The 27,707-nt window shown below is 56.1% G+C and overlaps 3 protein-coding genes and 2 non-coding genes across 25 annotated transcripts; 1 reads left to right on the top strand and 4 right to left on the bottom strand.

The window, feature by feature from the left end:
• Positions 1–2,436: 2,436 nt before the first annotated feature.
• RPL23A (ribosomal protein L23a) lies at positions 2,437–6,505 on the bottom strand. The gene is made up of 5 exons (XM_073316181.1): positions 6,397–6,505; positions 5,383–5,563; positions 4,494–4,670; positions 3,820–3,889; positions 2,437–2,502 (listed from the first exon to the last, which is right to left on the bottom strand). The coding sequence occupies exons 1-5, from the start codon at positions 6,419–6,421 to the stop codon at positions 2,488–2,490; spliced, it is 468 nt and encodes a 155-aa protein (XP_073172282.1). The 5' UTR covers positions 6,422–6,505; the 3' UTR covers positions 2,437–2,487.
• Positions 3,959–4,023, bottom strand: LOC140899911 (small nucleolar RNA SNORD42). Its single transcript, XR_012155498.1, has one exon. It is a non-coding gene; the product is annotated as a small nucleolar RNA SNORD42 (small nucleolar RNA).
• On the bottom strand, positions 4,777–4,849 carry LOC140899912 (small nucleolar RNA Z17). Its single transcript, XR_012155499.1, has one exon. It is a non-coding gene; the product is annotated as a small nucleolar RNA Z17 (small nucleolar RNA).
• A 5,087-nt stretch (positions 6,506–11,592) lies between the features above and the next one.
• RAB34 (RAB34, member RAS oncogene family) lies at positions 11,593–20,356 on the top strand. 11 transcript variants are annotated; one of them, XM_073316162.1, is made up of 12 exons: positions 11,599–11,806; positions 14,144–14,241; positions 14,761–14,852; positions 16,281–16,349; positions 16,699–16,797; positions 17,094–17,195; positions 17,273–17,337; positions 17,584–17,635; positions 18,094–18,175; positions 18,435–18,525; positions 18,948–19,055; positions 19,499–20,351. In XM_073316162.1, exons 2-12 carry the CDS (start codon positions 14,185–14,187, stop codon positions 19,564–19,566), a joined length of 885 nt encoding a protein of 294 aa, XP_073172263.1. In that variant the 5' UTR covers positions 11,599–11,806; positions 14,144–14,184; the 3' UTR covers positions 19,567–20,351. The 11 variants fall into 11 exon arrangements, with proteins under 11 accessions (XP_073172269.1, XP_073172263.1, XP_073172267.1 ...); XM_073316166.1 differs by having other exon boundaries at positions 14,078–14,241; XM_073316164.1 differs by having other exon boundaries at positions 13,680–14,241.
• On the bottom strand, positions 20,232–26,376 carry LOC140899895 (adenine phosphoribosyltransferase-like). 11 transcript variants are annotated; one of them, XM_073316171.1, is made up of 7 exons: positions 25,890–26,375; positions 24,377–24,481; positions 23,870–24,027; positions 23,052–23,145; positions 22,654–22,800; positions 22,172–22,267; positions 20,232–21,219 (listed from the first exon to the last, which is right to left on the bottom strand). In XM_073316171.1, the coding sequence occupies exons 3-7, from the start codon at positions 23,990–23,992 to the stop codon at positions 21,062–21,064; spliced, it is 618 nt and encodes a 205-aa protein (XP_073172272.1). In that variant the 5' UTR covers positions 23,993–24,027; positions 24,377–24,481; positions 25,890–26,375; the 3' UTR covers positions 20,232–21,061. The 11 variants fall into 11 exon arrangements, with proteins under 11 accessions (XP_073172272.1, XP_073172274.1, XP_073172271.1 ...); XM_073316173.1 differs by having other exon boundaries at positions 26,260–26,375; XM_073316170.1 differs by lacking the exon at positions 25,890–26,375 and adding an exon at positions 24,753–25,883.
• Positions 26,377–27,707: the final 1,331 nt, after the last annotated feature.

Here is a 27,707-nt window from a genome sequence, read left to right as displayed (position 1 = left end):
TCACTCCTTACCCCAAAAGCTAAGTCCTTTCCCCCCGCTGGTGTATGCAGAGGGATTCCCAGACACCGCATGGAGGCAGCCAAGGTGGGTCAGTGCAGAGGCATGCACATACAGCTGGTTTTGAAGCTTCTCCGTTGTGCAGAACTTTCCCCCGTAGGTCCAGTCAGTCCTCTGTAGAGGGGAATGTTCTGTCTTTCTCACAGCAGAACATGTCTTGCGTAGAACTGTGTTCTCCCCTAGAAATGTCAAATCATTCCTGCCTAAAAAGGGATTAACCATTTCCATACGGTGGTGCTGGAACTAGGGGGGGCCACTGCACCCCCTGGCTTGTAGTAAGAACCAACGCCAAACAGATGGCTTCCACTGCACCCCCCGTTTCCATATAACCAACACCACGCACCCACGCTTCCCTTTGGGGACAACTAAAGTCAAAGGATGCCATTTGCTGTGCCTCAGCCAGAGGCACATTGGGGTGAATTACCCTGAAAATCCAGTTCTACTGCCTGAGGCTCACAGCCATCCCCGTGCATGAAACCTCCCCTAAAGTGGCAAATCTGCCTGAGCCTTAAGTGACAGATCAAAATAGGTTTCACACCACATAAGGCCCTTGGCCCAAAAAAACCCCCCACCATTGCCCAAAGGTCCTTCGAGCACTTCTATCCACCCAGCACCTTTTGCGTCAGCATACACACACACACCATTGCCTAGCTGAAGTGCAGGAGACTCCACAGAGGAATGCAAACCTCCCCCTCCCCAGCCCTCCAGGGCAGGAAGTGAAGAGCAGCATTCAGCTGCAGAGGGGACTTCACAAGGCAGAATATAATTACTCACATTGGTTTGGCCAAGCCCTTCACAACTGGGGGGCTTGTTAGGCAAGAATATTTCTAGAGTCATCTCTGTTCTTTGCATCCACGTCCTGCCTACCACAGGTAAGCACTCCACATTCTTACCTATTCTTCAAGCACTTTGAAGAGCTGGTTTCAACTAAAGATTTTTGTTGATGGCAATCCCCCATTTCCAGGTAGCAGCAGCAGCTAGTTTTAAGGCTGCCCTGATTAGCACCTTGAACCTAATTAAGGCCTTCAATGCTAGCACACAAACAAAGTGCATTTCAGGGGAGCTAAGCCCTGTATTGCAGCAGGGATAATGCACTTCATGTCAGACAAAACCAAGGAACCTTATTTTTAAAGGGCTGGTAATCAAAGGGGCATTGTAGCACTCAGTACTAAAGTGTTCATGAATCTATCACTGAGTAGTTGGAAAGAGCCAACTCAGGCTGGGAGTAGGAATGAAGAAGGGAGGGTGGCCTTAAGATAAAAGCATCACATCTGGGACCCACAAGTCTCTGAGCTCTGGTCCTCAGGCACCTGGCTCAAAAGTGGGGTTAAGTTACAACTCTTATAGGCACGTGATGAGATAAACAGGATTAGATTGTTAGATGCTCACATAATATAGTGATGGCCACACAAACAGCTGGTAGACCATCTGTTTGCCCTGTATTTACAAGTCTCTGTCCTTCAGCCACTGTCAGAGGACAAGCCTTGGCTCTAGTTTGTATGCAATGGCCCCTGTGCAGTAACGCCAATTGGTAGCAGTTCCTCTTTAAGTACTGAATGTAGAAACTTGGTTCCCCTCATGGCTCCAATCCCCACAGGACATGAGCAGCTGGAATCTCCCAGGAACATCCTTCAATTGACTTTTTACCACTAAAATACACATGCATTTGACAGATGAGAAGCCATTATCTAGCTAAGCTAGACAGGGTGAAGGCACTTGTGATCAACCAGATGAACTGAACATGAGAACATCTCTAAAGGTCTCATTTGAAATCAGTCAAGTGACTGTACAATGGCAACAGCTGGCAAAAAAATGAAACCAAAGGATGAAGCCATGATACACAAAACTTTTTATTCTCTGTGAAAGGCTCTGCACAGAGCACTTTGAATAGGGTCTGACTACCCCAGGCTTAAACTGAGAACAGCAGCATTGATGGTGTTTAAACTCCATGTAATTAAAGCAGCATAAAAGTGTTGGACGAGTAGCCAGGGTAAGACAAGAGCAGCGCATTGAACATACTTGTCATTTAAGTCTCCTGCAATGAGAATAATGAGCTGAGGTGGAGTTTTCACTGTGAATGTACCTCTTCCTGTGCTCCAACACCACCAAATTCCTGTAGACTAGAGCTCCGGGGAAGTCTGCCATGCTGCAGCCTAAAGGCAGGTGTTTAGGACAGCATTTCACTCTCACCTCTGGAATGGCATTTCGGGGGAATTTAATTCTTCCACTTCAGTAATCTTGCATGACACTCAGCTATTGCCTCCATGCAGTATATACATATGCCTCAAGCCACTGAAACTGTGCTAAGTGCCCCGAAAGTCCCCCAGGTTCCTCGGCTCCAAGAGATTACTCGGTTACAAAACACAAGAGCCCAACAAGTGGTTTTACAAAGTTTATTATCTCATCTGCCCAGCTCTTGGTGGATGCACTTTAGATTATTCCAATCTGAAAGGAAACAAAAGGAATGATATTATAGCCTGCACCCTGACCACATGAAGATGGAGATTCCAAGATGTAGAACAGTGGCAACAGATCCATCTCCCCCAGAAAGCTCTAGTCCTATGCAAACATCCTCTCTGCTCCCCCAGGCTTCCGGTCTGCCCTAGCTCAACAAAGCAAACACAATATTCCTGCAGCACTTAATCTTATCTACAACAAAAATGAGTAGATGAGTATTTACCACAGAACAGCCTGGCACAATAAGATGTGCACCAGTCCTATTAAAATGCCTGTTACATCCACTTCTGACCATCCTAAGACTATTGTGGCAGGCCCCGAGGCTGGTTTGAGGCACCATGCTCCTATTCCGCTGTAGAACTAACTGCTCTTCCCCCAGCCCAGAAACAAAATTTCTACCCTGTTCTAGCAAGTGCCTGAAGTATCTGTATAACTTGTGATGTTTTGGCATGTTCTACACAACAGCTGGCAAGTTATTGGACAGCTTAAGTTGGGTCAGAGAAACTCTTTTAGACTAGCTCAAAGAGATTTATTCCCCCCTGTTAAGAGACTGTAAGCAAGATGTATAGAGCATGTTTCATCCCAAGGTACTTCTGAGACCATCTACATATGATCACTGACCCCTGCTGCAATACAGCCCCTCTCCTTGAAGGAAAGGAACAAACAGACATTCTTTGCCAGAAACCTCTCTGCGGCATTAAGGAATTAAGTGAGGAATTACTCTTCAAGCTGGAAGTGGTGGGTTAATTTAGGGTGGCAGAATGTTGGGCTGTGACCATGACCAACACCTCCACTCTTAGAGAGTGCCACTCAATGTTTAATAATCAGAAGTGGTCAACAAGGTCTGACACCTCAGCTAAGAGATGGCGATGAGCTTGTAAAGCTTATGAATTTGCTTCAGAGCCATTTGTTCTTAGTTGCTGATCAATATCCCAGAGTCCCTGCAGGAGTGCATTTCTGATGTAAGCCAATGATAACATTAACTGATTAATTATACCACCTCTTCCCCTTCATGTCTTATATGAGGTCAAGGTCAATAGCCACTTTAGTAAAAAGCCTTTAGGACATTTCATAAGTCTAAAAACTCTAGCCCAGTGACACTTGGCTACTAAGAATTTGTGAGAAATTCAATTTCACATGGAGTGCAGGGCTTTCATTTCTTGCAGGAATTACTGCCCTACTTCAGCACAGCACCCTTCCCAGAATAACAACCCTGATCTCAGCTGTATGTCAAAACAGGGTCCGGCTGGGGCAGAGTAGAGAGGGCAGATGAAAGTGAGAAAATTCAAGAGTCTCCATTCTCACCTTGTTGGCTACATCCAACGCATCATAGTCTGGAGCAAGACGAACATAAGCCTTCTTCTCACCATCGGGCCTACAATGAAGCACAAGGTATTAGTACCCACAACTCCCTATTTATTTTCCAGTTGCGTAGTATCACATTGTGCATCAGTGGTTCCTTTGAGAACATCACTGTACTCAGTTGAAGTAGTTTTCCATCATTTGCACAAAGAAATCCCCTTTGCTGCTCCCAAAAGAGCTGCTCAGATCAACTGGCTGGTACTTCAGTACTGCAGGTTACTCCTTTAAGCCAGTAATTACAATTTACATTCCACCATGACATGCTCAGATTCAAAGCCAAGATTGTACAACAAAATCATGACAGATCTTGAACTCTGCAACTCACACACATATTGTAACCTACCAACCAAGAAACTCAGCTATAAATGTCTGTCTATACAGCATTGAGGAAGCATATGAATCAATCAGAAAACTGTATCATTAGAATCTTTCCCCCTGCCACACACAGCTAGTCTTCTGGGTTCCAATTCCACATACCTGCTAGTTTCATTCAAGCCAGGTACATTTTCTCTTAAGCTTTTTAATCAATTATCTGCTTAAACACCATCCAGGGCACTTTGAAACACTTACACCTACAAGTGCTCCATTTCCCTCCCACTTAACCCAGTGTTACTTACCGGATCAATGTGTTCACCTTGGCCACATCAATATCATACAGCTTCTTGACAGCCTGTTTGATCTGATGTTTGTTGGCCTTGACATCTACAATGAAGACCAGGGTGTTGTTATCCTCTATCTTCTTCATGGCGGACTCTGTGGTCAGAGGGAACTTGATAATGGCATAGTGGTCAAGCCTGAGTGTGAGAAGCATTTGAGTTACATAACACTGGAAGCAGTGAGGTATGCTAGAGAAAGCTCCTTCACACAGCAGATTGTCACTATAGCTCTAAGAACCTTCAGGGTACATCAGTCACTAGTAAGATTGTAATCACAAACTCTCAGGCTTTGGTCGCATGGAATCATCATTTGCACCCCAAACATCCATTACAAAAGCTAAGTAACTAAGAAAGCTGCCAAGACATTGTTATTTCAGTTTCCAGAACACAGTCCTCCATTCACTGAGGCCAGATCTACACTCAAAATCTGTTTGAAATGTTGCTTCAAGACGTAATTTCTGCAACATCTTTACACCAGCAAGAGCCCTAGCGTAGATGCAGTTATACCAGTTAAAAAAGTGCTTTTGTCAGCATAGCTTAACTCATTTTTTCCCCCCACTATAAACAGCATCTGCAATAGGAGGGGTTGCTGGTTATGCAACAAATCAACCTTTTGTAGTGTAGACCTGACCTAAACTACTAGCTTGTATTTTACTTCTGATTCTCCAGTATAAACGTTCACTTGTTAAATGTAAGTATTTTTAAAAGAAAAACTTGTTAAGATTATGACTAAAAGCAAGCTGGCTTTAGATCAAGAAACTCAAGTCTGATGGAGATGGGGGAAGGTGTCCAGACCTTTGACTGGATATACGGAAACAGATTTTAAAGGAAATGGACCACACAGACATACTTGTTCCTCCGAGGAGCACTCTTCCTAGGATATTTGGGCTGTCTCCGTAATCGTAAAGTTTTGGGCCTTCTGAAGGTGGGAGATGTCCTGATTTTCTTCTTCTTGTGACTGTGGACTCCTTTCAAGACAGCCTTTTTAGCTTTCAGAGCCTTGGATTTTGCCTCTGTCTTAGCGGGGACAGCTACAAAGAAAAGACTGGTTGGAAGAGGCTGGCAGCAGCAGGTCTGTTGGCCTCCACAACAAGGGACTCCACACTCCCTCCATACCCCACAGGTCCTGAAGATACATTCTGCACATCGGCAGCCTACGAGGCTGCACCCTCAGGGCTGGGAACACTTGCCTCAGAACGCTTTCGAGCGCCTAAGAGTGGCAATGAAACCCCGCTCGATCCAGGAGCTCTGATTCACTGAGCGATCAAAACTGCACTAAACCGCATGGCCAGCTAGCCACGCCAAAGCCGTCACACGGTCTGAAGGGAGAGTGTTCGCTAACTGAAGAGCTGGAAAGAGAGGCGAAAAGGCCACCCTGGGAATGACAAGACGGAGGGGTGGGGGGACCCCCCATTCTGGATTTAACTTCACCGGAGTTTTTAAAAGTGCCTCATTCGCACCTCAGATCTGACCGGCCCCGGGCCAGGGCCCGGGCCCCGGGTACCGGCCGGCGGGGAGCGCGCGTGGGCTCTGCCAGGGGCCGCTCAGCCTCGCCACGTGGGGTGCCCGGGCCGCCCCCACCCCCGGGCCTCGGCCCACGCCGCACCCCGCCAAAGCGCGGCCCGGGACCGGCCAGGCCGCCAAGGGACCCCCCGGGGGGCCGCAGCTGGCCTACCCCGCTACCAGGCCTAGCCGGGGGCTCCCCGCCCTGCGCCCGGCCCCGCGGGTCTCCGGCCGCCGCACGCGGGGCGCAGGCCCCGCAACGGGGAGCGGGCCCAGCCTGCAGCCCCCGCCCCCCTCCCACTCGGCCGGCCTCCTCCCCGCGCCCCCCAGCGCGGCGATCGCGGCCTCCCCTCACACGCACCCTCCTTCTTCGCCTTCGGCGCCATCTTGGGAGAAGGGAAGCGAAAGGGGCCTGCGAGGCCGCCTCACACGGGCTTATAGGGCCAGCTCTCACGAGAGCAGGAACAAGCAACGCGAGATCGCGCACGGCATGCCGGGAGTGGTAGTTCTCGTTCCAGACAGCTGGACGGAAGGCGCGTAGGCAGGAGAGCATGCGCAGAAAAGTACCTGTGGGTGGTGCATATTGGGAGTTGTAGTTTTTTATTACCTCAGCGTTTGTAATTTTGTATTAATTTTATTAATTAGTAGTAGGGCTGTCGACTAATCACAGCTAACTCATGCGATTAACTCCAAAAAACTAATCTCGCTCAAAGAAATTAATCGCAATGAATCACACTGTTAAACAATAGAATACCAATTGAAATTTATTAAGTATTTTGGATGTTTTCTACATTTTCAAATATATTGATTTCTACTGCAACACAGAATACAAAGTCTACAGTGATCCCTTTATATTATTTTTATTACAAATATTTGCACTGTAAAAATGATAAACAAAAGAAATAGTTTTCAGAGTAGCAGCCGTGTTAGTCTGTATCAGCAAAAAGAATGAGGAGTACTTGTGGCATCTTAGAGACTAACAAATTTATGAGGGCAGAAGCTTTCATGGGCTAGAACCCCCCATACTAGTACTGTAGTGTAACTTGCAAATGTAGGTTTTTTTTGTTACATAACTGCACTCCAAAACAAAACAACTTTTGTGCCTACAAGTCCACTCAGTCCTACTTCTTGTTCAGCCAATCGCTAAGACAAACAAGTTTGCTTACATTTACAGGAGCTAATGCTGCCTGCTTCTTATTTACAATGTCACCTGAAAGTGAGAACAGGCGTTCGCATGGCACTTTTATAGGCAGCATTGCAAAGTATTTACATGCCAGATATGCTAAACATTTGTATGCTCCTTCATACTTTGGCCACCATTCCAGAGGACATGCTTCCATGCTGATGATGCTCGTTAAAAAAATAATCCATTAATTAAATTTGTGACTGAACTCCTTGGGGGAGAATTGTATGTCTCCTGTTCTGTTTTACCCGCATTCTGCCATATATATCATGTTATAGCCGTCTCAGATGATGACCCAGCACGTTGTTCATTTTAAGAACACTTTCACTGCAGATTTCAGAAAACGCAAAGAAGGTACCAATGTGAGAGTTCTAAAAATAGCTACAGCACTCGACCCAAGGTTTAAGAATCTGAAGTGCCTTCCAAAATCTGAGAGGGACGAGGTGTGGAGCTTGCTTTCAGAAGTCTTAAAAGAGCAACACTCTGATGCGGAAACTACAGAACCCAAACCACCAAAAAAGAGAAAATCAGCCTTCCGCTGGTGGCATCTGACTCAGATCATGAAAAAGAGCATGTGTCAGTCTACATTGCTTTGGATGGTTATCAAGCAGAACCTGTCATCGGCATGGATGCATGTCCCCTGGAATGGTGGTTGAAGCATGAAGAGACATATGAATCTTTACCACATCTGACACGTAAATATCTTGCAACGCCAGCCACGACAATGCCATGCGAATGCCTGTTCTCACTTTCAGGTGACATTGTAAACAAGAAGCGGGTAGCAGTATCTCCTTCAAATTGTAATCCAACTTGTCTTTAGTGATTGGCTGAACAAGAAGTAGGACTGAGTTGACTTGTAGGCGCTAAAGTTTTACATTGTTTTATATCTGAATGCAGTTATTTTTTGTACATAATTCTATATTTGTAAGTTCAACTTTCATGATAAAGAGATTGCACAGTACTTGTATGAGGTGAATTGAAAAATACTATTTCTTTTGTTTTTTACAGTTCAAATATTTGTAATAAAAATAAATATAAAGTGAGCACTATACAGTTTGTATTCTGTGTTGTAATTGAAATCAATACATTTGAAAATGTAGAAAACATCCAAAAATATTTAAATAAATGGTATTCTATTATTGTTTAACAGCAAGATTAATGATGATTAATTTTTTTAATCGCTTGACAGCCCTAAGTAATAGTTTAATATTTTTGATCTTATTAAAAACCTTCCATCCAGGAGTCCCAAAACACATTACAAATGAATAGTACATGGGGTAGTGACAGTTCTAATCACATATTGAAATTCAGTACCTCCAATAATAATGAGAAGTGTTAATATAAATATTTTTTAAATATAACAAGACACAAGCTAACATTGCTTCAGAGAGAGTGAACAGAACATGGCAATTTATTGAGTGATTCATCCGCTGTCATCCAAGGGATGAATCACTCAGTAAAGGAGGAGAGGCTGAGGGAACTGGGTTTATTTAGTCTGCAGAAGAGAAAAGTGAGGGGGGATTTGATAGAAGCCTTCAACTACCTGAAGAGGGGTTCCAAAGTGGATGGAGCTCAGCTGTTCTCAGTGGTGGCAGATGACAGGACAAGGAGTAATGGGGGAGGTTGTCAAGTTGCAGTGGGGGAGGTCTAGGTTGGATATTAGGAAACACTATTTCACTAGGAGGGTGGTGAAGCACTGGAATGGGTTACCTAGGGAGGTGGTGAAATCTCCTTCCTTAGAGGTTTTTAAGGCCCAACTTGACAAAGCCCTGGCTGGGATGATTTAGTTGGGGTTGGTCCTGCTTTGAGCAGGGGATTGGACTAGATGACCTCCTGGGGTCTTTTCCAACCCTAATCTTCTATGATCCAGCACTTCTAGCAGGCAAGGTTTAGGGACACCTAGAGCATGGGGTTGTATCCCTGACCATCTTGGCTAACAGCCATTGATGGACCATCCTCCATGAACTTATCTAATTTTTCTTTGAACCCTGTTATTTTGGCCTTCACAATATCACCTGGCAACAAGCTTAACAGGTTGATAGTGCATTGTGTGAAGAAGTACTTCCTTTTGTTTGTGCTAAACCAACTGTCTATTAATTGCATTGGGTGACCCCTGCTTGTGTGTTATATTAAGGGGTAAATAGCACTTCCCTACTCACTTTCTCTGCACCAGTCATGATGTATAGACCTCTGCCACATCCCCCTCCATTGTCTGTTTCCAAGCTGAACATTCCCCGTTTTTAAAATCTCTTCTTGTACAGAAGCTGTTCCATACCCCTAATAATTTTTATGCTTTCTCTGTAATTTTTCCAATTCTAATATATCCCTCCTCATATGGAAGCTTTTCCATACCCCTAACCATTTTTGTTCCCCTTCTCTGTACCTTTTCAAATTCTAAGATATCTTTTTTTTTTTCTAGAGGGAGTGACCAGCAGTGCAGACAATATTCGTGGTGTGGACATACCGTGGCATTATGATATCTTCTGTCTTATCATTTACCCCTTTCCTAATGGTTCCTAATATTCTGTTAACTTTTTTGACTACTGCTGCACATTGAACAAATGTTTTCAGAGAACAATCCACAATTTGACTCCAAGATCTCTTTCCCGAGTGATAACAGCTAATTTAGACCCCAGCATTGTACATGTATAGTTGGGATGATGTTTTTCAATGTGCGTTACTTTACACTTTTCAACACTGAATTTCATTTGCTGTTTTGTTGCCCAGTCACCCAGTTTTGTGAGGTCCATTAGTAACTTTTTGCAGTCAGTTTTGAACTTAACTATCTTGAGTAATTTTATATTGCCTGCAAACTTTGCCACCTCATTGTTCACTCCCTTTTCCAGATCATTTATGGATATGTTGAACAGCAGTGGTCCCAGTATAGAACCTTGGGGGTTCCCCCATTTACCTCCCTTCACTGTGAAAACTGATAGTTTATTCCTACCCTTTGTTTCCCATCTTTTAGACAGTTACTGATCCATGAGAGGACCTTCCCTCTTATCCCACGAGAGCTTACTTCACTTAAGAGCCTTTGGTGAGGAACCTTGTCAAAGGCTTTTGGAAAGTCCAAGTGCACTATATCCACTGGCTCACCCTTCTCCACACTTTTCACACCCTCAAAGAATTTGAATAGATTGGTGAGGCACGATTTCCCATTACAATGATGAGGCACGATAGGCCCGTTATGCATGAACAAAGGCCACTGTCCAACAGAACACTGATGTTTATCCCTCTTCTACCACTACAGAGCAAACCTCAGGCTGCTGGACTGTTAATGCAGCATTTTTCACCAAAAGCCAAGAATAATCCTCTCACCCATTTCCTGGCAGAATCAATCCCACGCAGGCATTCCCTCAACTCCTGCTACTGCCTGAAAAGCAGGGAGCTGTTCTGCCTTCTTAGCAGGAAAGAGGATCCACGGAGGAGCGGCCCTTTCCTAGGGCCATGGTGGGCTTTACACTCTGAAAGCCATCCGTGCAGGTGCAAACAGCATCCTGTGAGACACAAAGGATAATAGCATGGAAACAAGGAGAGCGGGAGGCATTTTGTTTGCTCCGCAGAGGCTGATGGAGAGAGGCGAGGACATGTCCTAGGTGCAGTGTGATATTTACAGAGGGGGACGATGCAATCGGAACTCTTTCTTTGCTCTTTTTTGCCAGGACAGTTTAACTCTGCCAGGGTGAAATTCCCCCGGGTGCGGAGAGCCAGCACCAGGGTGACACTGGGCTCAAAGCCATGCCACTGCCAGCCAGGTGTTCGAGAGTGCACATGACTGGGACCAGATCTGTCAAAGAGCGCAGCGTGGTGACACAGATGTCCCAGAGCTCACCAATGCACCGGGCTCTTCCAGAAAACCCAGACACTCCTTTAGGGGCCTGGCTGGAAAGCGAACTGAGCCCGCTAGCCGGATGCCAGGGATGGACAGGGCTTGGGGGGGGGGTCCCATAGCCAGGCTCAGAGACCTGAGCACAGGCCTGGATGGCTGCTGCCCCTGGAGAGCAGCATTGGCTCTGTGCTTCCCAAGCCACTGGCCCCCCACCCGCCTGGGAGCCTTTCCCATCCCAGGCCAGCTGTGTGGGGCAGGCTGCGCCCCTTCCAGGGCTGCCCAGCTCAGTGGTTTGAGCACTGGCCTGCTAACCCCAGGATTATGAGTTCAATCCTTGAGGGGGCCATTTAGGGACCTGGGGCAAAAATTGGGGATTGGGCAGGGGGTTGGACTAGATGACCTCCTGAGGGCGCTTCCAACCCTGATATTCTATGATTCCTCGCTGGGCCGGGTCTGGCCTGGCGCCCCCCGACCCAGCCTCCCCCCAGCTCTGGCCTGCCCTGCTCCGTCCCGCCTGTTCTGCAGATCGCGGACAGCCGGACGGGGCCGGCTCGCCGGCCACACCGGGCGGAGAACAGACGGGACAGGCGCACCGGGACGCGGGACGCGGGGCCGGATGCTCTGCGGGGGTCTCTGCCTGCCCCTGCCCCCGCCCTCGGCTCCGCTGGAGCCTCAGCCTGTGAGTCATTAACCAGGAGCAGCTGTCCTGGGAAGGAGCCCAGCCGCCTCCCAGCCCCGCCGGAGCCCCCCATGCGGAAGGTACGGAGGGGCCGGGGCGCCCGCGCCGCAACACGAGCTAGAGCCAGAAATCTGCAAGTGGGGACCGGGCGGGAAGAGCCAGCCCACGGCATCCCGGGGGGACAGGGAGATGGGGGCGGCCCGGGCGCGGGGAGAGGGGACATCCCGGGGGGCGGCCCGGGCGCGGGGAGAGGGGACATCCCGGGGGGCGGCCCGGGCGCGGGGAGAGGGGACATCCCGGGGGGCGGCCCCGGCGCGGGGAGAGGGGACATCCCGGGGGGCGGCCCCGGCGCGGCGGGGTATCTCCGCGTAGGGCCGCGGGGGGGCTGCCCGGGCCCGGTGGGGGGAAGAGGGGGCGGCCCGGGCGCGGCGGGGTATCTGCGTAGGGCCCAGGGGGCATGTTGTCCCACGTTGGCCGGGGGTCTCTCCCCCGGCCCCTCTCCCAGTCTCGGAATGCGGAGCCCGGCCCGGCTGCTGCCGCGCAGCCCCTGGAATTTCCGGGGATCAGGTTACCGTCCCCTCCCCCGAAATGCAGCTCATCGCCCGAGCCGCCCCCCCGAGCTCCCCGCAGCCCGAAGGCGCCGCTGGTGCGGGTGAGTGTGGGCAGGGGCGTCGGGAGGGCTTCCTGGGCTGGGTGTCCCCCCCGCGGGAGCCCCTGGGGGAGCCTGCCCCCTTGCCAGATGCATCCCTCCCACTCCCGTGGCAGGGCCCCAGGAGTCCCGTAGTTACTGCAGGGTCGCTGAGTTCCTGCAGGCTCCGGCCCCTGAGGCCGCTTCCCCAGCTGGGTGGCCTGCAGGACCCCCTGTGGTCGTCAGTGTAGACTAGACGGGCCCCGCGGGGGTAGGGGTAGCCCAGGCCCTGCCAAGTCGTGCCCACAGCAGCTGGTGCCTAGCTCCGCCTGGCCCTGAGGACCATGCCAGTCCAGCGGGGTCAGAGGTGGAGCCCCGCACGCCAGCTTGTCTGCAGCCCACTCAGGGAGCCAACGCCGTTCTAGCTTGTGGGGCTTCCCTGGTAAGGCCTTGGGTCAGCTGCACCTCTCTCGAGCGCGCCGGGCAATGCGGATCGGAGACCACAGAAAGCAGCTGCTGTGATTACAACCCTGACTGGCTTCTTGGTGGCCCCAGCCAGCCATTTATCCTGGCCTCTCTCCAGGCAACACTGCGCAGCCAGGAGTGAAATAGCAAGTGATTGTCATGCTCCAGAAAGCAGACAAGAAGCGTTGGCTGGAGGGCAAACTCCCAGGATGGAGCTGCCTTGGGTGCTGTCCAACAAGCCTCGTGGTCAGCAACCCGCTGTGCTCGCCCAGGGACCCTGCAGTAGCCGCAGAGCCCAGAGTAGGAGCTGTGTCCGTGGAACCAGGGCAATGGCTTTGAAGTCCTTCTCTGTACCACCTGGCGCTCTAGAAAGCTGCAGCTCAGGCCGAGGCCCAGATGAAATCTCCCCAGCTGCTGGGCCAACAGCAAACCCCAGATGTAACACAGAGTGCTAGGAAAGGCCCTTCAATACCAGAGGCACAGGCAGGAGTGCAGTGTCCATGCAGAGGCTCTGGGAGCCACTCCTGGTATGGCCCTTTCTCCCCAGCCTGATGTCTCACTGTGGCTCCTTAGGTCAGCCAGGACCCCGCTGGAAGATTTTCTTGGCATAGGCCAGGCTCCCTGCCCTGCCCCAGCCGCTCCCTGCCCTTCAGGCCAAGGTTCTGGTAAAGAGACGGCCCCTCTAGGAGCGCAGCTGTCACCTGCCACTGGCTCGGGCACTTTTTCCCCCCCGCCGGTGGACATCCCCATAGCCTGGCACGGATTGGCTGGGACTGGCCAGTGCTGCCCAGTGACCCCCAGACACACAGGGCTGCTCGAGGGTCTCCACACTGAATAGCAAAGAAACCCATGGCTCTCAGGGCGGCGGCCCAGGGCCAGGGCTTCCATTTCTTATAAGTGCAGGGTGGCCAGCGTGCTGCCGGAGACCACGTGCGAGCCGTGGATCTGGGCCATGCAGCCTGCAGCCGACCTCAGAGATGACATGTGCATTGCCCCAGCGATCCCCAAGCGCCACGCTGCTTCCATTGCTACCCGCTGCAGGAAATAGAAACCAGCCTGCCCACTTTGTGCTGTGCTTCTGGCAAGTTGGCTGCGGTCGGGCGAAGGTCGGGCTGCCCTGAATGTGTTGGCTCTGCCCATGGTGAGCAGAAGGGCCGGAATGCCAGCCCCAGCAGTGCCAGGCTTGGGGGACTTGCCGCCTGCCGCAAAGCAGAGAGTGCAGCTCCCCTTGCCCCCCCGTTGTACTGTAATCCTGCAGGACATGCTTCAGATCTGTAGTCAGCAAATGGGGCGGAAACCTCCCTCAAACCTTCTCCCGCACTAGGTTTGGGTGCCTGGGTTCTCCCCAGCCAAGTTGGACTCCAAATGATGAGCATGCTAGCACCAGTCCGGAGGGACCGGATCATCGCAGAGCTGCCTCAGGTAAGCATGGCAGTGCTCCAGGCAGGCCCTTGCCCTGGGTCCAGGGGAGGGTGATGGATACCCACGGGGGCCCAAGGGAAGAAGAGTATCAGAGCCGGGGAAAGAGCCACGCTCTCTGGGTTCTGCTGCACCCCAGTTGCACCTGTGCAGCACTAGAGCTGGGGGGATTGTTGGGGGTGTTGAGCAGATTCTCCCTGGCTTGGCCTCGGTCTGGCTGCTGTGGTGCTCCCGAGAGGCTGCTGGCATTTCCTCTGCCAGCTCCCCCTCAGCTGGGGCTGCTCTGTGGGTGGTCCCTGCCGCAGGCCATCCGTCCCCTCAGCAAGCTGAGCTAGGGAGAGTCGCAGCGTGCCCTGGTTTCTCTGTTGGCCCCCTGCGCTGGGCGTGTGTGGCTGGCCGTTCCGGTCGGGCTCCAGGGCATTCCCCCTTGGGCTGTCTTTGGGGGAGGCGTTAGCGGGCACTGCCGACTCCCTGGCTCGCTTCCCGGGAGCTGCCAGCTCACTGTCTGTGCTCCCATTTCAGTGTTTTCACAAAGAGGCTGCCCTCCATTCGCGCTCCAGCTTTCATCCCCAAGTAACCGATGCCTGCCAGGAGCAGCGAACGGGGACAGTGGGGTAAGCCGTGCTGGGCTGTGGGGCACACAGAACCCTCACCCCGGGGAACTCCCGCCTCCCACGGGAAGGAACAGAGCCCTTTAAGGAGCGAGAGGGAGGCAGAAATGAGCTCCCAGCAGGCAGCAGCATGCTCTGGATCCCGGGGACACTGGCTCCAGGAGCTCATCACGACTGCCCTGAGCCAGCACAGGCCCGAGCCCCTGGGGTGACAGCCCTGCGCTAGGGAAGTTTTCTGAATGGAATGGAACCGAACCAGGCCGCTTTGGCTTTTCCCAGCAGCCGGGGAGGGCTGAGCAGTGTCTCTTTAAGAGCCCTGCGTGCTGGAGCATGGCTGTGGCTTACTCACATTGCAGGAATGTGCTGGGGAGGGAGGGGAGAGGAGGTGGGGGTCCTGCCTTGGACTGAGACTCCGGAAGCACTCTCCGCTGGGCCAGATTCCCAGAGCAGCGAGGCAGAGGGAGCTCAGTGCATCCTTGCCTCCCTCTGGCTCAGCAGCAGAGGGTAACCCCAGCCCTGGCCCAGCTCAGAGCTTCATGCTGGGAGGGAGCAGGAAGGCCTGTGCCCAAGCACAGTGGCAGTGAGCAGCTGGGAGGAGGGGCCCAGAGCAGAGCAGCCGCCTTGCCTGTAATTTGGACTTGCTGCTCGAGGTGGCCCGGGGTCTCAGTGGGCAACTGGGGAGATGCCGTGCAATAGCTCCCCAGCACAGTGGTCAGTGCAACCGGCACCCAGTCTGAGTCTGAGGGCTAATTGCCCTGCCAGTTCTCAAGCTTTGTGGTGCTGGTCCCAACTCTGTGACAAGGGACTGCTGCCCCAGGACTCGAGTTGGAGTCTGCCTAAAGTCCCCTTGCAAAGTGCACAGCCTGCCTTGCCATGGGCAAGAGGGTCTGGAGCCTGGAAAGCCTGCCTGCAGTTCATCCAGCATTGTCTGGCCTTCCTGTTGGATGGACAGTCTGTGGGAAGCTGCTGCCAGGCCCGATGCCCAGATCTGTAAAAGCAAAGGGGCTAGGAGCAGCGGGGTGGGGTGAATTGGGGGGAAGGTGAGGTTCAGGTTTCTCAGCAGGCTGCATTTGACAAACACCTGGAGGAGGCTAATTGCCTGGGCTCGTTAGCTTCCTGGGCAGATGGAGGAGCCTGCCTGGGTGTCTGAGGTTACCAGGAGACAGTTGCTCCGGCGATTACTAATTACCCCAATGGAAGCTGGCATGCACTGGGAACCGGCAGGGAGCCCTGGGAGCACCAGCCCAGCATGATGGGGGGTGCAAGTCATTGGAGACACCAAACGGTCCCATGGGCCCTGGGGGCGGAGGATGCTGGCCTGGCCCCCAGGCAGACTACGCTGTGGGAGCTGGCGTTGCCTGGTGCAGTGAGCCGGGGCCCGTCCTGGGTGGGGGACGGGAGCTCACAGCTGACGTGCCCGGCACTTCCCAGCAGGTTTAAAATCTCCAAGATCATCGTGGTGGGAGACCTGTCAGTGGGCAAGACCTGCTTAATCAACCGGTAGGTGGGGCTAACTGGGGGTGGGCAGGACTGCGCTGCCAGGGCCCCAGGAAGGGGCCCTCTCTGGGAGAGGGGAAGCATAATTTATTATCTCAGGGCCAGGCCCCACCGTGCAGGGCACTGCACAGACACATAGGAGATGCGGTCCCTGCCCCCTGGGGCAATGGGGAGTCAGCCAGTGGCCAAGACTGTTCCAGATAACTGATCCCCAGGCTGGCCCCCCGGCCCCTGAGTTGGTGCTATGGGTTGGCCCCACTTCCCCTTTGTTCCTGGCGCTGCTTTAGGGGGTGGGTTTTGGGGAGGTTTGGCTGGGAACGTGTTGACTTGTCCAAGCTTGGCTGTGTTCCAGAGCAGGGTCAGGGTCTGGCCCCCGGGGCTCTGTGCTTGTCAGATCCGTAGAGCTCGGCCGGTTTACTGCTCGGATGGGAGATGTCTCAGGAGAATCCAGGTGAGTCAGCTGAGCAGTTTTCCCTCCGTCAGTACAGAACTAATACTCCATCGTGGGCAGCTCTGGCTCCCCGAATCCTCCCTCTGCATTTAGCTAGACACAGACTGTTCCTTCACTTCCTCTCCCGAACTGGTATCTCATTGCAGTACCCGGCTGCTGTGTCCCACCCAGAGGGGGTTGCATTCAGTGGCGGGTCCCTGGCTGTCTGGCAGGAAGCCCCAGGGGGCCGGCCCTTTGTAGCAGGAGGGGCTGTGTATGCTGAACCCCCAGTTCCACTGGCTGGGTCTCCCCCGCAGGTTCTGCAAGGACACGTTCGATAAGAACTACAAGGCGACCATCGGGGTGGACTTTGAGATGGAGCGCTTTGAGGTGCTCGGCGTCCCCTTCAGCTTACAGCTGTGAGTACCGGCTCACCCCAGCCCGCTCGGCCCTCCTGCCGCAGCCACAGCTAACCCGCTGTCCCCCTCTCGCCCAGGTGGGACACGGCTGGCCAGGAGAGATTCAAGTGCATCGCGTCCACCTACTACCGCGGAGCACAAGGTGAGGTGCCGGGTCCAGGAGTGGGCAGGGGCTTGTGCCCCGGCCCTGCCGGCAGCCCTACCGCAATGCGCGCGCGGCCCTGCCGTAACCATCGGGCACCTGCAGGCCCAGTGCTAGCTGTCGGCCCGGCGCCAAGCACAGCCTGGTGCTCTCAGTACCGAGCCCACGGGGTTTGTGGGGTCCCTCTCAGCCCCCTGTTGGCCCCCCCGTCCCCCCATCTCTTACCTCCTCTCGCTCTCTTCCCAGCGATAGTGATTGTGTTCGATGTGAACGACGTGGCATCTCTAGCGCACGCCAGGTACGGTAACGCCGCCTCGGTGGGTGAAGGGATTCTTCTTGCAGGGAGCGGGGTGGGCTGCCGCGGGAGGGGTGATGGCAGGATGGCAGCCAAGGGGGCCAGGGCGGAGGGGAGGGAGGATGGCAGCCGGCAGAGCCAGGGGGCAGGGTGGGGAGTGGGGTTTGTAACTGACAAATGGGGATTTCTAGAGGTCTGCCTGGGGGAGGCACAGGGGGCTGGGGCCGGGACATTGGGCCTGGGAATTCGAGGCATGAGGGGACCAGGCTGTAGGTCAAGGGGTGGGGGTGGGGGTTGGGTGCAGGCTCTGGGCCATGTGGGGCCTGAAGGTGGGGGACCGGGGGGAGGGCTGGGCCGGGGGGCTGTTTGCTGCCGGGCTGAGTGGGCATCTGGCTCTGTGGAAGTCTCACAGGCCAGGGCCTCGCCTGCCTCCCCGGCTAATGGCCTCTCTCGCCCTTCAGGCAGTGGCTGGCTGATGCCCTGAAGGAGAATGACCCCTCCAACGTGATCCTCTTCCTGGTGGGCTCGAAGAAGGATCTGAGCGTGAGTGTGGGTCCCAGCCCCTCCTGAGCCCAATAAGCGCTGGCCGGGAAGAGCCTGGGGCCACCCCTCTTTGCCCTGGGGGGCTCGACTCGGCAAACTCCCCAGGACAGAGCCCTGGGGTTGACCTAGGCCATGGAGCTGCCTTCCATCCCCGTCTGTTTTAGCCAGCCCCCTGGAGCCATTCCCCCAGCACCCCATGGGCCCCTGCCATGGGGCCGGTCCCAGGGCTCAGGCGGTGACCTCCCGTCTCCTCCCGCAGCCGCCCGCGCAGTACAGCCTCATCGAGAGAGATGCCATCAAGGTGGCCAAGGAGATGCATGCGGAGTACTGGGCTGTCTCCTCGCTCACCGGTGAGTGCCCGGGCCCTGGCACCCATGGGGCAGGCTGTGATGGGCAGGGGTCAGAGGGGAGAGGTGCCCTCAGCTGCTGCCTCTCGGCCCCTAGAGTGGAGGCCGGTGCCCCCGAGGCTGAAGCATAGCCCAGGACTCCCACCTGGCAGCACTGTTGAGGGGTCTGATCCCCCGGCCCCCCGGCCCCCCAGCTGTGCATTCCTGCCCCCCAGGCCCCCCTCAGCACACTTGTACCTGTGCCAGCCTCAGACACCGATCGCCCTCTGCCCCGCCGTGGGCATCTCCCCGGCGTGGCTCACTGCTGGCTGGCTGTGCCCACGCAGCTGCTCACGGCCGGTGTGCCCCACAGTACGGTCCCAGCGCTGGCCCGCCCTTGGGGCTGGGAGCCAGGGACGGAGGGTCACTGTCTGCTCTCCGGGCAGGGGAGAACGTGAGGGAGTTTTTCTTCCGCGTGGCCTCGCTGACCTTCGAGAGCAGCGTGCTGGCCGAGCTGGAGAAGAGCAGCGCCAGGAAGATCGGGGATGTCGTGCGTGAGTACCCTCCTCACGGCTGCCAGGATCCAGGCCAGCGCCACCCCTCTACTGTGATGTGATGCCCGGGGGCCTCTAGCACTGGGCTGGCTCCGCTGGGTAACCACAGAGCTGGGGAGGGGCAGGGCTCCTCCACCACGCCCCACAACCCGCCTGGCACTGCTCTAGGGGGACCCTCTGGCTCTGGGGGAGAGAGTGGAGCCCTGGCCTCTCTGCTGAGCTGCAGCAAGGGCCAGTGGATCCTCCCCTAGGCCTGAGCAGAGAGCCGCAGCCAGCTTCCCACGGGAGCTCCGCGTGGGCGGCTGGGAACCGCTTGGTGGCACTCCCGACCCTGGCAGGCTTGGAGCTGGCAGCCCATGCAAAGGGCTCTGTGGGCACTGGAGGGGGCTGGGGCAGGGGCGCTCACTGTAGTTCCCGGGATCCCACGTGTGCTGCTTTCCTAGGGATTCGCAGCGCTGACGGCGACCTGTACCTGACGGCGCAGAGGAGGAAATCCAAGTGTTGCCGCTGACGGGGGATGCCAGCCCCGCCCCGCTCTTTGCACGGAACTCTCTTCGCTACCAAAGAGCTGCCGGCAGATCCCGGGCGGGGGCCTGCGGGGGCTGGGGCTGGCTCAGTGGCGATACCTCCCCCGGCTCAGCTCCTGCCCCCACCTCTCACCTTGCTCAACCAGAACTAGTCCTTCCCTCTGTGCCTGGTGCAGGGGCAGCCTGGAGCGGGGCTGGGCAGCTGGGGACCACGGCCTGGCTCCGGCTCCGGCTCCTGGGGCTGGGATGAGGCGTTTGACCGCTCCTTGTCCTGACCCACCCCGGGAGCGATGGAGGCAGCTGAGCATTTCTCTGTTCTGTGCCCTGCAGGGCCCCCTCCCAGCTGGGACAGGAATCCCCCCTCCCTTCCTTGTGGGCTATGGCAGAGCGTGGTCTCTGCGTGCCCCTGCCCTGGCCCCAGGGCTGGTGCTGGCTGGGCAGGGCACTGCCCTGGTTTTGCCCCTGTGGGGTTAATGCTGCCAGGAGCCTGCGGGGCTGACTCCGGCCAGCCGCGGAGCCAGGCAGCGCCCTGCCCACCCACTGCAACAAGAGCCGGGAAGCAGATGGAGCAGCAGCCTGGGACTTGCCCCACTTCTGCCCCCAGAGACCCTGCTGCCTGCAGGGAAAGGGAAGAGACCGCACAAGCTCCTTAACTATGCAAATCAGTGTGTAATTAGCAAGGGGGGAGGTCTCCTGGCGCTGATGCTATGTAATAAACCCTGATTTCTATGCTTTTTTTAAAAAAAAGAAAATACCCAGTGATGGCGGGGGGACCAGTGCTGGCCAGATTTCCTCTGGGAGCGAGGGGCTGAAGTGTTCTGTGATGCCTCGGCAGGGTGGGAGCCGCTCAGGGAGGGCCCGTGAGTCTTGCCCTGTCTGAGGGGCATTAGAACAAGGAGGAAGCATCTCGGGCCTGCAGCCCCCGCCCCCTCTGCACACTGACCGCACAGCCAGAGGGAGGAGCAGCATGCCGGATTTCAGACAGACACTGGGGGGCACCGCCAGCAGGGAGCTGGGCCATGCCCAGACAAAGATTTCCTTCTGCTCTCCGGGAGTAACAAACTTCAGGGAGGCCACCCAGGGCTCCCCAGCTCATGCTCCCAGCAGCCGCTGGGTGGGGGTGTTGGCAGAGGTGCGCCAGCGGCCAGGCAGATCAAGCGGGTTACAGTGGGGCAGATTTGATACGCAGCAGCAAGGGGTGAGATTGCTCCCCAGAGGCAGGGGTGCAGCTGTTGTCTGAACACTGTCCCTGCCCGCGTGATGCAGCTATGCTGGAGGGTGCAGTAGGGCATCTGTGATTAGTAAGGGTTACATCAGTTAATTGGATTAGACTGGGGTGGGGGAGGGGAAGCTGCTCTTCTGGGAGCTGTGACCCCTCCCTTCCGGCCTCTGGGAGCAGGGACAACCCACCGGCCATGGAGCAGGTGGCCCCGGGCACCTTGGTGCAAGGCTCGGCTGCAGAGCAGGAGATCCCATGAATTATGCCTGGCCGGGTGTGGCCCCAAAGGCCTGGAAGGACTCCAGCTGGTGCCTGTTGAACTGGGGCATCAGGTGCTGGGGGACGCACTGCGAACACTTGTAATGCTCCTGGATCCACTTGCCACCATCACTGTCCTCGATGCAGATGGCAGCGATGCCTGCACGACATGGAGCAGAGCGGGGGCGTTACGGCGGGGGCCCGGAGAACAAGAGACCACCGATCTCAGAGCTGGCTGAGCGGGGCAGTGCCCTAGGGAGGGGCCATGGCGGGAAGGCTGCATTGCTGCCTGCAGAGCGGCATCCACGCTCCCCGTGCCAGTCGCTGTGGGGGGTGCCACCCTCTGCTGGGCACTGTCAAGGACGGGCAGCAGCCCACACAGGGCAAGAACTAACCAGCGCCGTCAAGGACGCCCGCATCTGCCCTTGCCCCAGGGGACAGCCCAGGCCCAACACTGCATGGGTGACCAGGTGCGTTCTGGGGGAGTTCACCTTGCTCAGGAACCTCTGGCTGGGGACAGACCTGATCCTGTCTGGCAAATCGTACTGTCTCCTGCCCTGTCAGGCCTGCGGACATGCCTGTCCATTTCCCATAATTTGGAGCACTTAAATGGAGCTGCTCCTTCCCTTGGAGCAGGAGCATCCTAGGGTCATCAACCTGGAGCACCCCCTGGTGGCCTGCTATAGTTCTGCTAGTCCATTTCTGCCTCAGTTTCCCCTGGTGGGTTTCAGTAAGTCCAATGAGGCTTCTATATATTGAACAGCACCCCTTCAGGGGTGTGGTTATTTAACCTTCAGGTGGAACAATGTGCAACTAGGCCTCCCTCAGGGCCTCCAGTTGGGGTGGGGGGGAAGGGGGAAAGAGATTTAAAACATTTCAGTCAAACGTTCTGCAGTTTGGGTCGGAAACTTTTCAAGGAAAGTTTTGGTTCAGGAAAACCCTGAGAATCTTTCAACATTTCCCACGCCCAGCGATGGCTGTGTCCAGGCGGCTCCGTTTCCTGCTCCGCCAGGCTCCAGGCTGGAGCGAGGCCAAAGCTCTGGGCCAGCCACACAGAGGAGATCGCAGCCCTTTGGCCAGCCCCCTGCCCCGTGCCTCATGCTGCCCCCTACCTGCAATCACTCCCCCTTGTTGCTCCACCAGATGGATGGCAGCGCGCATGGTTCCCCCCGTTTCAATCCACTGATCCACCAGTAAGACACGCAGACCTGGGGTGCACGGACGCGGTTAGGTGGGCTTCTGCCCACAGTCTGGGGCTGTTACCACCCACCAGTCCTTCCTGGCACTGCAGCCCGGCAGGCAGGCTAGGGCTGGGGCAGAGCCCTCAGAGAGGCAGGCTGTGGCCCAGGGGCACGTGGGATGCCAGGGAGGTGCTCTGCTGCTCCCTGGGAGCTCTGCCACGGAGCTGGGCACCTGGAGCAGGTGAGGTGTAGCTGAGGTGCTGGGCCCATGGTTAGGTGAGTTGGAGAGGAGGGGAGGGGAGGGGAGGGGAGGGCCCTTCCCACAGGGCAGAAGATGGGTCGCAGCGCCCCGAGGGCAGTAAGCCGGGCGCAAGAGCCCAGGGGCTGCTGGCCGTGCCTGCCGCAGCTCTCACCTGGCTGGATGGTGTCCATCCTCATCTCCAGCAGCTTCTGGCGGGCAGTGTAGTCGGTGTAGGGCTGCGTGCAGGTCTCCACACAGAGGTGCCCGGCTTTGCGGATGGCCAGGAAGCCTTTCTGCAGGGTGTTGGCTATGGCAGCGCCTGGCAGGAGGGCAAGCAGAGGAGTGAGCAAGCACCAGTGCCCTGGAGGGGCAGAGCCCAGGGGTTGCAATTTAGCTTGTAAGCAGCTAGCACAGGGAAAAGACTGCCCCGAGCGCCCCAGCAAGGAGAGGGCAGGCCAGAGCCCAGGTTAACCCTTTGTTCACTGGAGGTCAGGCGGTGCCCTCACCCCAGCACACACTCCCATCCCTAGCCCCGAGGGAGGAGACACCCGGGAGCGGACAAGGGCTTACCCAAGATGAAGCCCATGGCGTCGATTCCAGCGACCAGGTCGATGGGGTCTTCGCAGAAGGGCTGGAGCAGGTCTGCAATGCAGTCCTGCAGGCCCTGGGGAGACAGCAGAGCTGCTGAGGGTGCTGCGGGCTGGTGAGTGCTGCCACCCGCCTGCCCAGTCTGGAGCAGAGATGCCTGCGCTCACTGGCTGGTGCTCACTTCATCTCCAGGTGGCTGGGCATGTACCCAGGCCCTCCGAAGGGAGCCCGCTGGCCCCTGCAGTGGCACTGGAGGCCTTCAGGCAGGATGTGCTGGAGCCGCAGGGCCAGGAGAGCTAGGCAGCCAGGCGCCTGGCTCCACGCGTCCCCTCCTGCTCCACTCCATGGGAGCCAGTTTGCCAGGCAGTTCCCAGGTACTGGCTGTGTCCCCCTGACCGGGCTCAGAGCCAGCAGGTGCCCAGCCAGCGACGCCCCTGGGAGCAGGGTCAGCAAGGCAGAGCCCTTGGCTTCTTTCTGTGCCCAGGTGGCCGAGGCTGCCCTTGTGTCCCAGGTCTGCATGCCCAGGGCTCGGGGCCCATCCTCCCCCTCACTAACCCACCAGCCCAGCATTATGGGACTCCTGGCAGAGGCTGGTGCCATAGCAGGCCCTGCTCACTCGTCTGGCCAGCTGTGCCCATCACCACGGGGTTGGGGCACAGCTAGCTAGGGCGGGTGACCCTCCTGGCAGATCCCTTTAACCCTTTCCCCCCTGCTACACATGAATGGACACCCCTGGGCCCAGCAACCCGTAGCTAGACTGCCTGCCACGTGCAGCCCCCTTACTGGGGCAGGGGGCGTACCTGCCAGTGACAATACAGCCTGGAGGGGTCGAGCCAAGGATAACTGGGGCCCTTGACATTCGGGGCTATGAGTGCTAAATACCATCCCGTCTCTCGGCTGCTGGGAACACGCCACAGGTCCATGAGCACAGGGCAGCGCAGGGCACGGCTGGAACCTGCTGCACGGGAAGAAGAGTCAGCCCTAAATCCGCTGGGACGGCTGGCACAGCGCCCGCAGGAGGGATGCTCAGGGGGCACCTTACCCACCTCCTGCCCCCCAGCACAGCCGCGCATCACGTGAGCAGAGAGCAGCTCTGCTCCTCCTGGCCCCCTGCCGCAGGAGCCCACCCCGACCCCCTGGGGCAAGGCCTGCGGTTCACAGGCATCCCAGGAACCACAAAGCAGCCAGTGGCCCCCAGGAAAGGAGCCAGGAGGAGCTGAGTCAGGGCCGAGCTGGCTTCTCATGGGAAGCACCTGCCAGGCCCTCACTTCTGGAGCAGAGTCCAGCCGCTCAACTGCTTTATTTACCAGCAGGGCTGCTCTCTCAGCCGCTCGAAACGAGCAAAGACTGGACAACACGGCGTCCTGGGGCCTGAGTCCTAGGTGCTGTAGGTGGGCTCAGTGCTCCAGTGTCTGAAATAAACAAGCCCATGGTCAGGGGCTACCCTCCAAAAACAACCCAACACCAACCAGTGCCTGTCAAAAACCCTCCAAAAACAACCCAACACCAACCAGTGCCTGTCAAAAACCCTCCAAAAACAACCCAACACCAACCAGTGCCTGTCAAAAACCCTCCAAAAACAACCCAACACCAACCAGTGCCCATCAACAACTGTCACGGAGTCCCTGGGCGATGTTCTGGAACTGCTCCCTACGAAGCCAGGCAGGACTCTGGGGTAGTCACCTTTCTGGGAGCAGCCTGTCTGCAGGACACACAGCTCACCCAGCTTCCACCTTCCTGGGTCTGACCTCGGAGCATTCAGCGTCCTCTGCCCCTCCGTGCGCTTCCCACAGCGAGTCCGCCCAGGCAGGCTCCTGGGGAAGCCAGAGGGTCCTGCCCCCCAACTCCGCAGTCAGACGGGACTCTCAGCCAGCCAGTAAAACAGAGGTTCATTAGACAACAGGAACATGATCTAAAACAGAGCTTGTAGGTGCAGAGAACAGGACCCCTCAGCTGGGTCCATTTTGGGGGGCAGTGAGCCAGACAACCACGTCTGCCCTTCACACCATGTCCCAGCCAGCCCCAAACTGAAACTCCCTCCAGCCCCTCCTCCACTGGGCTTTGTCCCTTTCCCGGGCCAGGTGGGCACCTGATTTCTTTGTTCTCCAAACCTTTAGCTCTCACCTTGCAGGGCGGAAGGGCCCAGGCCATCAGTTGCCAGGAAACAGGGTGTCGGCCATTCTCTGTGTCCAGACCCCTGCACACACCTGCCCTCTAGGGCTCTGCAAGGATCATACACCCATACCCCACCACCTAGATACTTAAGAACTGCCTAGGGGAAACTGAGGCACCCCCACACTATTCAGAGGAAACATTAAGAACAGTCCCGCTTCGTCACATCTCTCCCCCCTTTGAAACCGAACTGAGAGGGGTCACTTTAGCTGGTGACCTGGGGAAGTTCGAAGCCACCAACGTTCCCACAACAATCCTCCAAAAACAACCCAACACCAACCAGTGCCTGTAAACAACCCTCCAAAAACAACCCAACACCAACCAGTGCCTGTAAACAACCCTCCAAAAACAACCCAACACCAACCAGTGCTCGTAAACAACCCTCGAAAAACAACCCAACACCAACCAGTGCCTGTAAACAACCCTCGAAAAACAACCCAACACCAACCAGTGCCTGTAAACAACCCTCGAAAAACAACCCAACACCAACCAGTGCTCGTAAACAACCCTCGAAAAACAACCCAACACCAACCAGTGCTCGTAAACAACCCTCGAAAAACAACCCAACACCAACCAGTGCCTGTAAACAACCCTCGAAAAACAACCCAACACCAACCAGTGCCTGTAAACAACCCTTCAAAAACAAACCTGCATGCTGCAGCGCACACAAAGTTCAGCAAGGCAACAGCTTTCATTGTCAAGTTTCCTAGTGGTTAGTACAAGCGAGGAGGAGTAAGGCTGGGAGGGGCCTGGCCTCCCAGTAAACCCCCCAGCCCCTTGGCATCCATGCAGCGCTGCCGAGTCCCTGGAGACCAGTCGGGATTCTGTTGTGCCCGTTGCTCCATGGGCCCCGGCTGTGCCGGCCCGTAGCTCCTTCAGCCTGAGCCCCTGCGTTTCACACACCTTCCTGGCCCGTACCCCTCGCTTTCCGTTTGCTGCTGCAGCTCATTCCCACTAACGCGCCCCAAGCAGGAGCCATTTAAATGCCCCCTGAGCGGGGGCCACGCTGGCTCAGTACCTGCAGGAGGGTCTCTGCTGTGGAGCCCTGGTCCCAGTGCTTCAGAGCCCGGGGGGGCGGGCAGCAGGCAGGCCTCACCCACGTCCCTGCAGAGCCAAAGTGCAACTGGACACGGACGAAGCTCCCGTCACAAACAACAACAGCTGGGGAAAGCTCGGGCCGGGGCCGAGGGCTGGTGAGCTCAGAGAGAGTTGTTGCAGTGGGGGAGGTTTAGATTGGATATTAGGAAAAACTTTTTCACTAAGAGGGTGGTGAAACACTGGAATGCGTTACCTAGGGAGGTGGTAGAATCTCCTTCCTTAGAGGTTTTTAAGGTCAGGCTTGACAAAGCCCTGGCTGGGATGATTTAACTGGGAATTGGTCCTGCTTTGAGCAGGGGGTTGGACTAGATGACCTTCTGGGGTCCCTTCCAACCCTGATAGTCTATGATTCTATGATTCTATGTTCACCATTCAGTCTCTGGGCAAGCCCCTGAGGACACGGCCTGGGGGAGGAAGGGGACACCAAAGGGAGGGAGAGCCAGGGGACACACGAGCCTTTGGAGCCTCAATGGGAGAACGCTGCGGGAGTGGCCCAGGTGCCCAGGGCAAGCCCAGCATCCCCGGGGCCTGAGACCTGTTCACACAGGGCCTGTCCGTCCTGCAGTCAGGCAGAGCGAGTGCTGCACATCGCCAGACCCCAGCGAGTGTCAAAGCGAGCCGGGTGACCATAGCAGGGTGGCTACATCAGGCAGCCCAGGCAACGCAGGGGCTCGCCCCAGGGGTAGCGCCCGGGCTCCCGGGTGGGTGAGGCCAGCCTGGGTCCCTGCTGCTGTCCCGCAGGCAGATCTGTTCCCACACAGTGTGTCTGCACGTGGGGCAATCCCAGCTCCTGATTGCGGTGAGACAGACCCTGCGTCGCCTGGAGTCCAGCAGCTGCGGGGACCACGACTGCCCGACTGCAAAGGCAGCTGGTTTCCTGCTACCCCTGCTCAGGCCTGAGTGGTCTACTCACCGGGCCCTCCGGCAGCTCCGCGATGCTGCACAAGGCTGCTCCTCTGCTGGGGCAGCATTTGGCACCGGAGCCCACTGCAAGTCAGGGAGGAGATCTTCCCCCAGTCTGTCCCCAAGCCTCCTGCACCTGCATGCTGGAGCAGGCCCTGGGGACTCACAGCAGAGGGAGCAGGGAGCCTCCCTAGTGACCCTGCAGGGTGGAGAGCTCCCCAGAGCCCTGGTATTGCAGGGGATCCCAGCAAAGCTCCTTATCAGCATCCTGACCACTCCCTCCCCCAGCAATACTGAGCCACGGAGCCCCCTGCCAGCACTGCTTGGGCCAAGGCCTGAGAGCCAGGGCAATGAAATAGCCCCTGGGTGTCTCTCATGCCAGGCCCCAGGGTGGAGCCCAGACCAGGAGCCTTGGAAGCACGGGGTGGAACCAAGCCAAGACAGCACTGAGGAGGAATATCTGGG

The sequence above is a fragment of the Lepidochelys kempii genome, chromosome 17 (assembly GCF_965140265.1).
Source record: "Lepidochelys kempii isolate rLepKem1 chromosome 17, rLepKem1.hap2, whole genome shotgun sequence".
Taxonomy (NCBI): Eukaryota; Metazoa; Chordata; order Testudines; family Cheloniidae; genus Lepidochelys; species Lepidochelys kempii.
The sequence above is the reverse complement of the archived record's forward strand: the minus strand, read 5'-3'. Positions and strand labels throughout refer to the sequence as shown.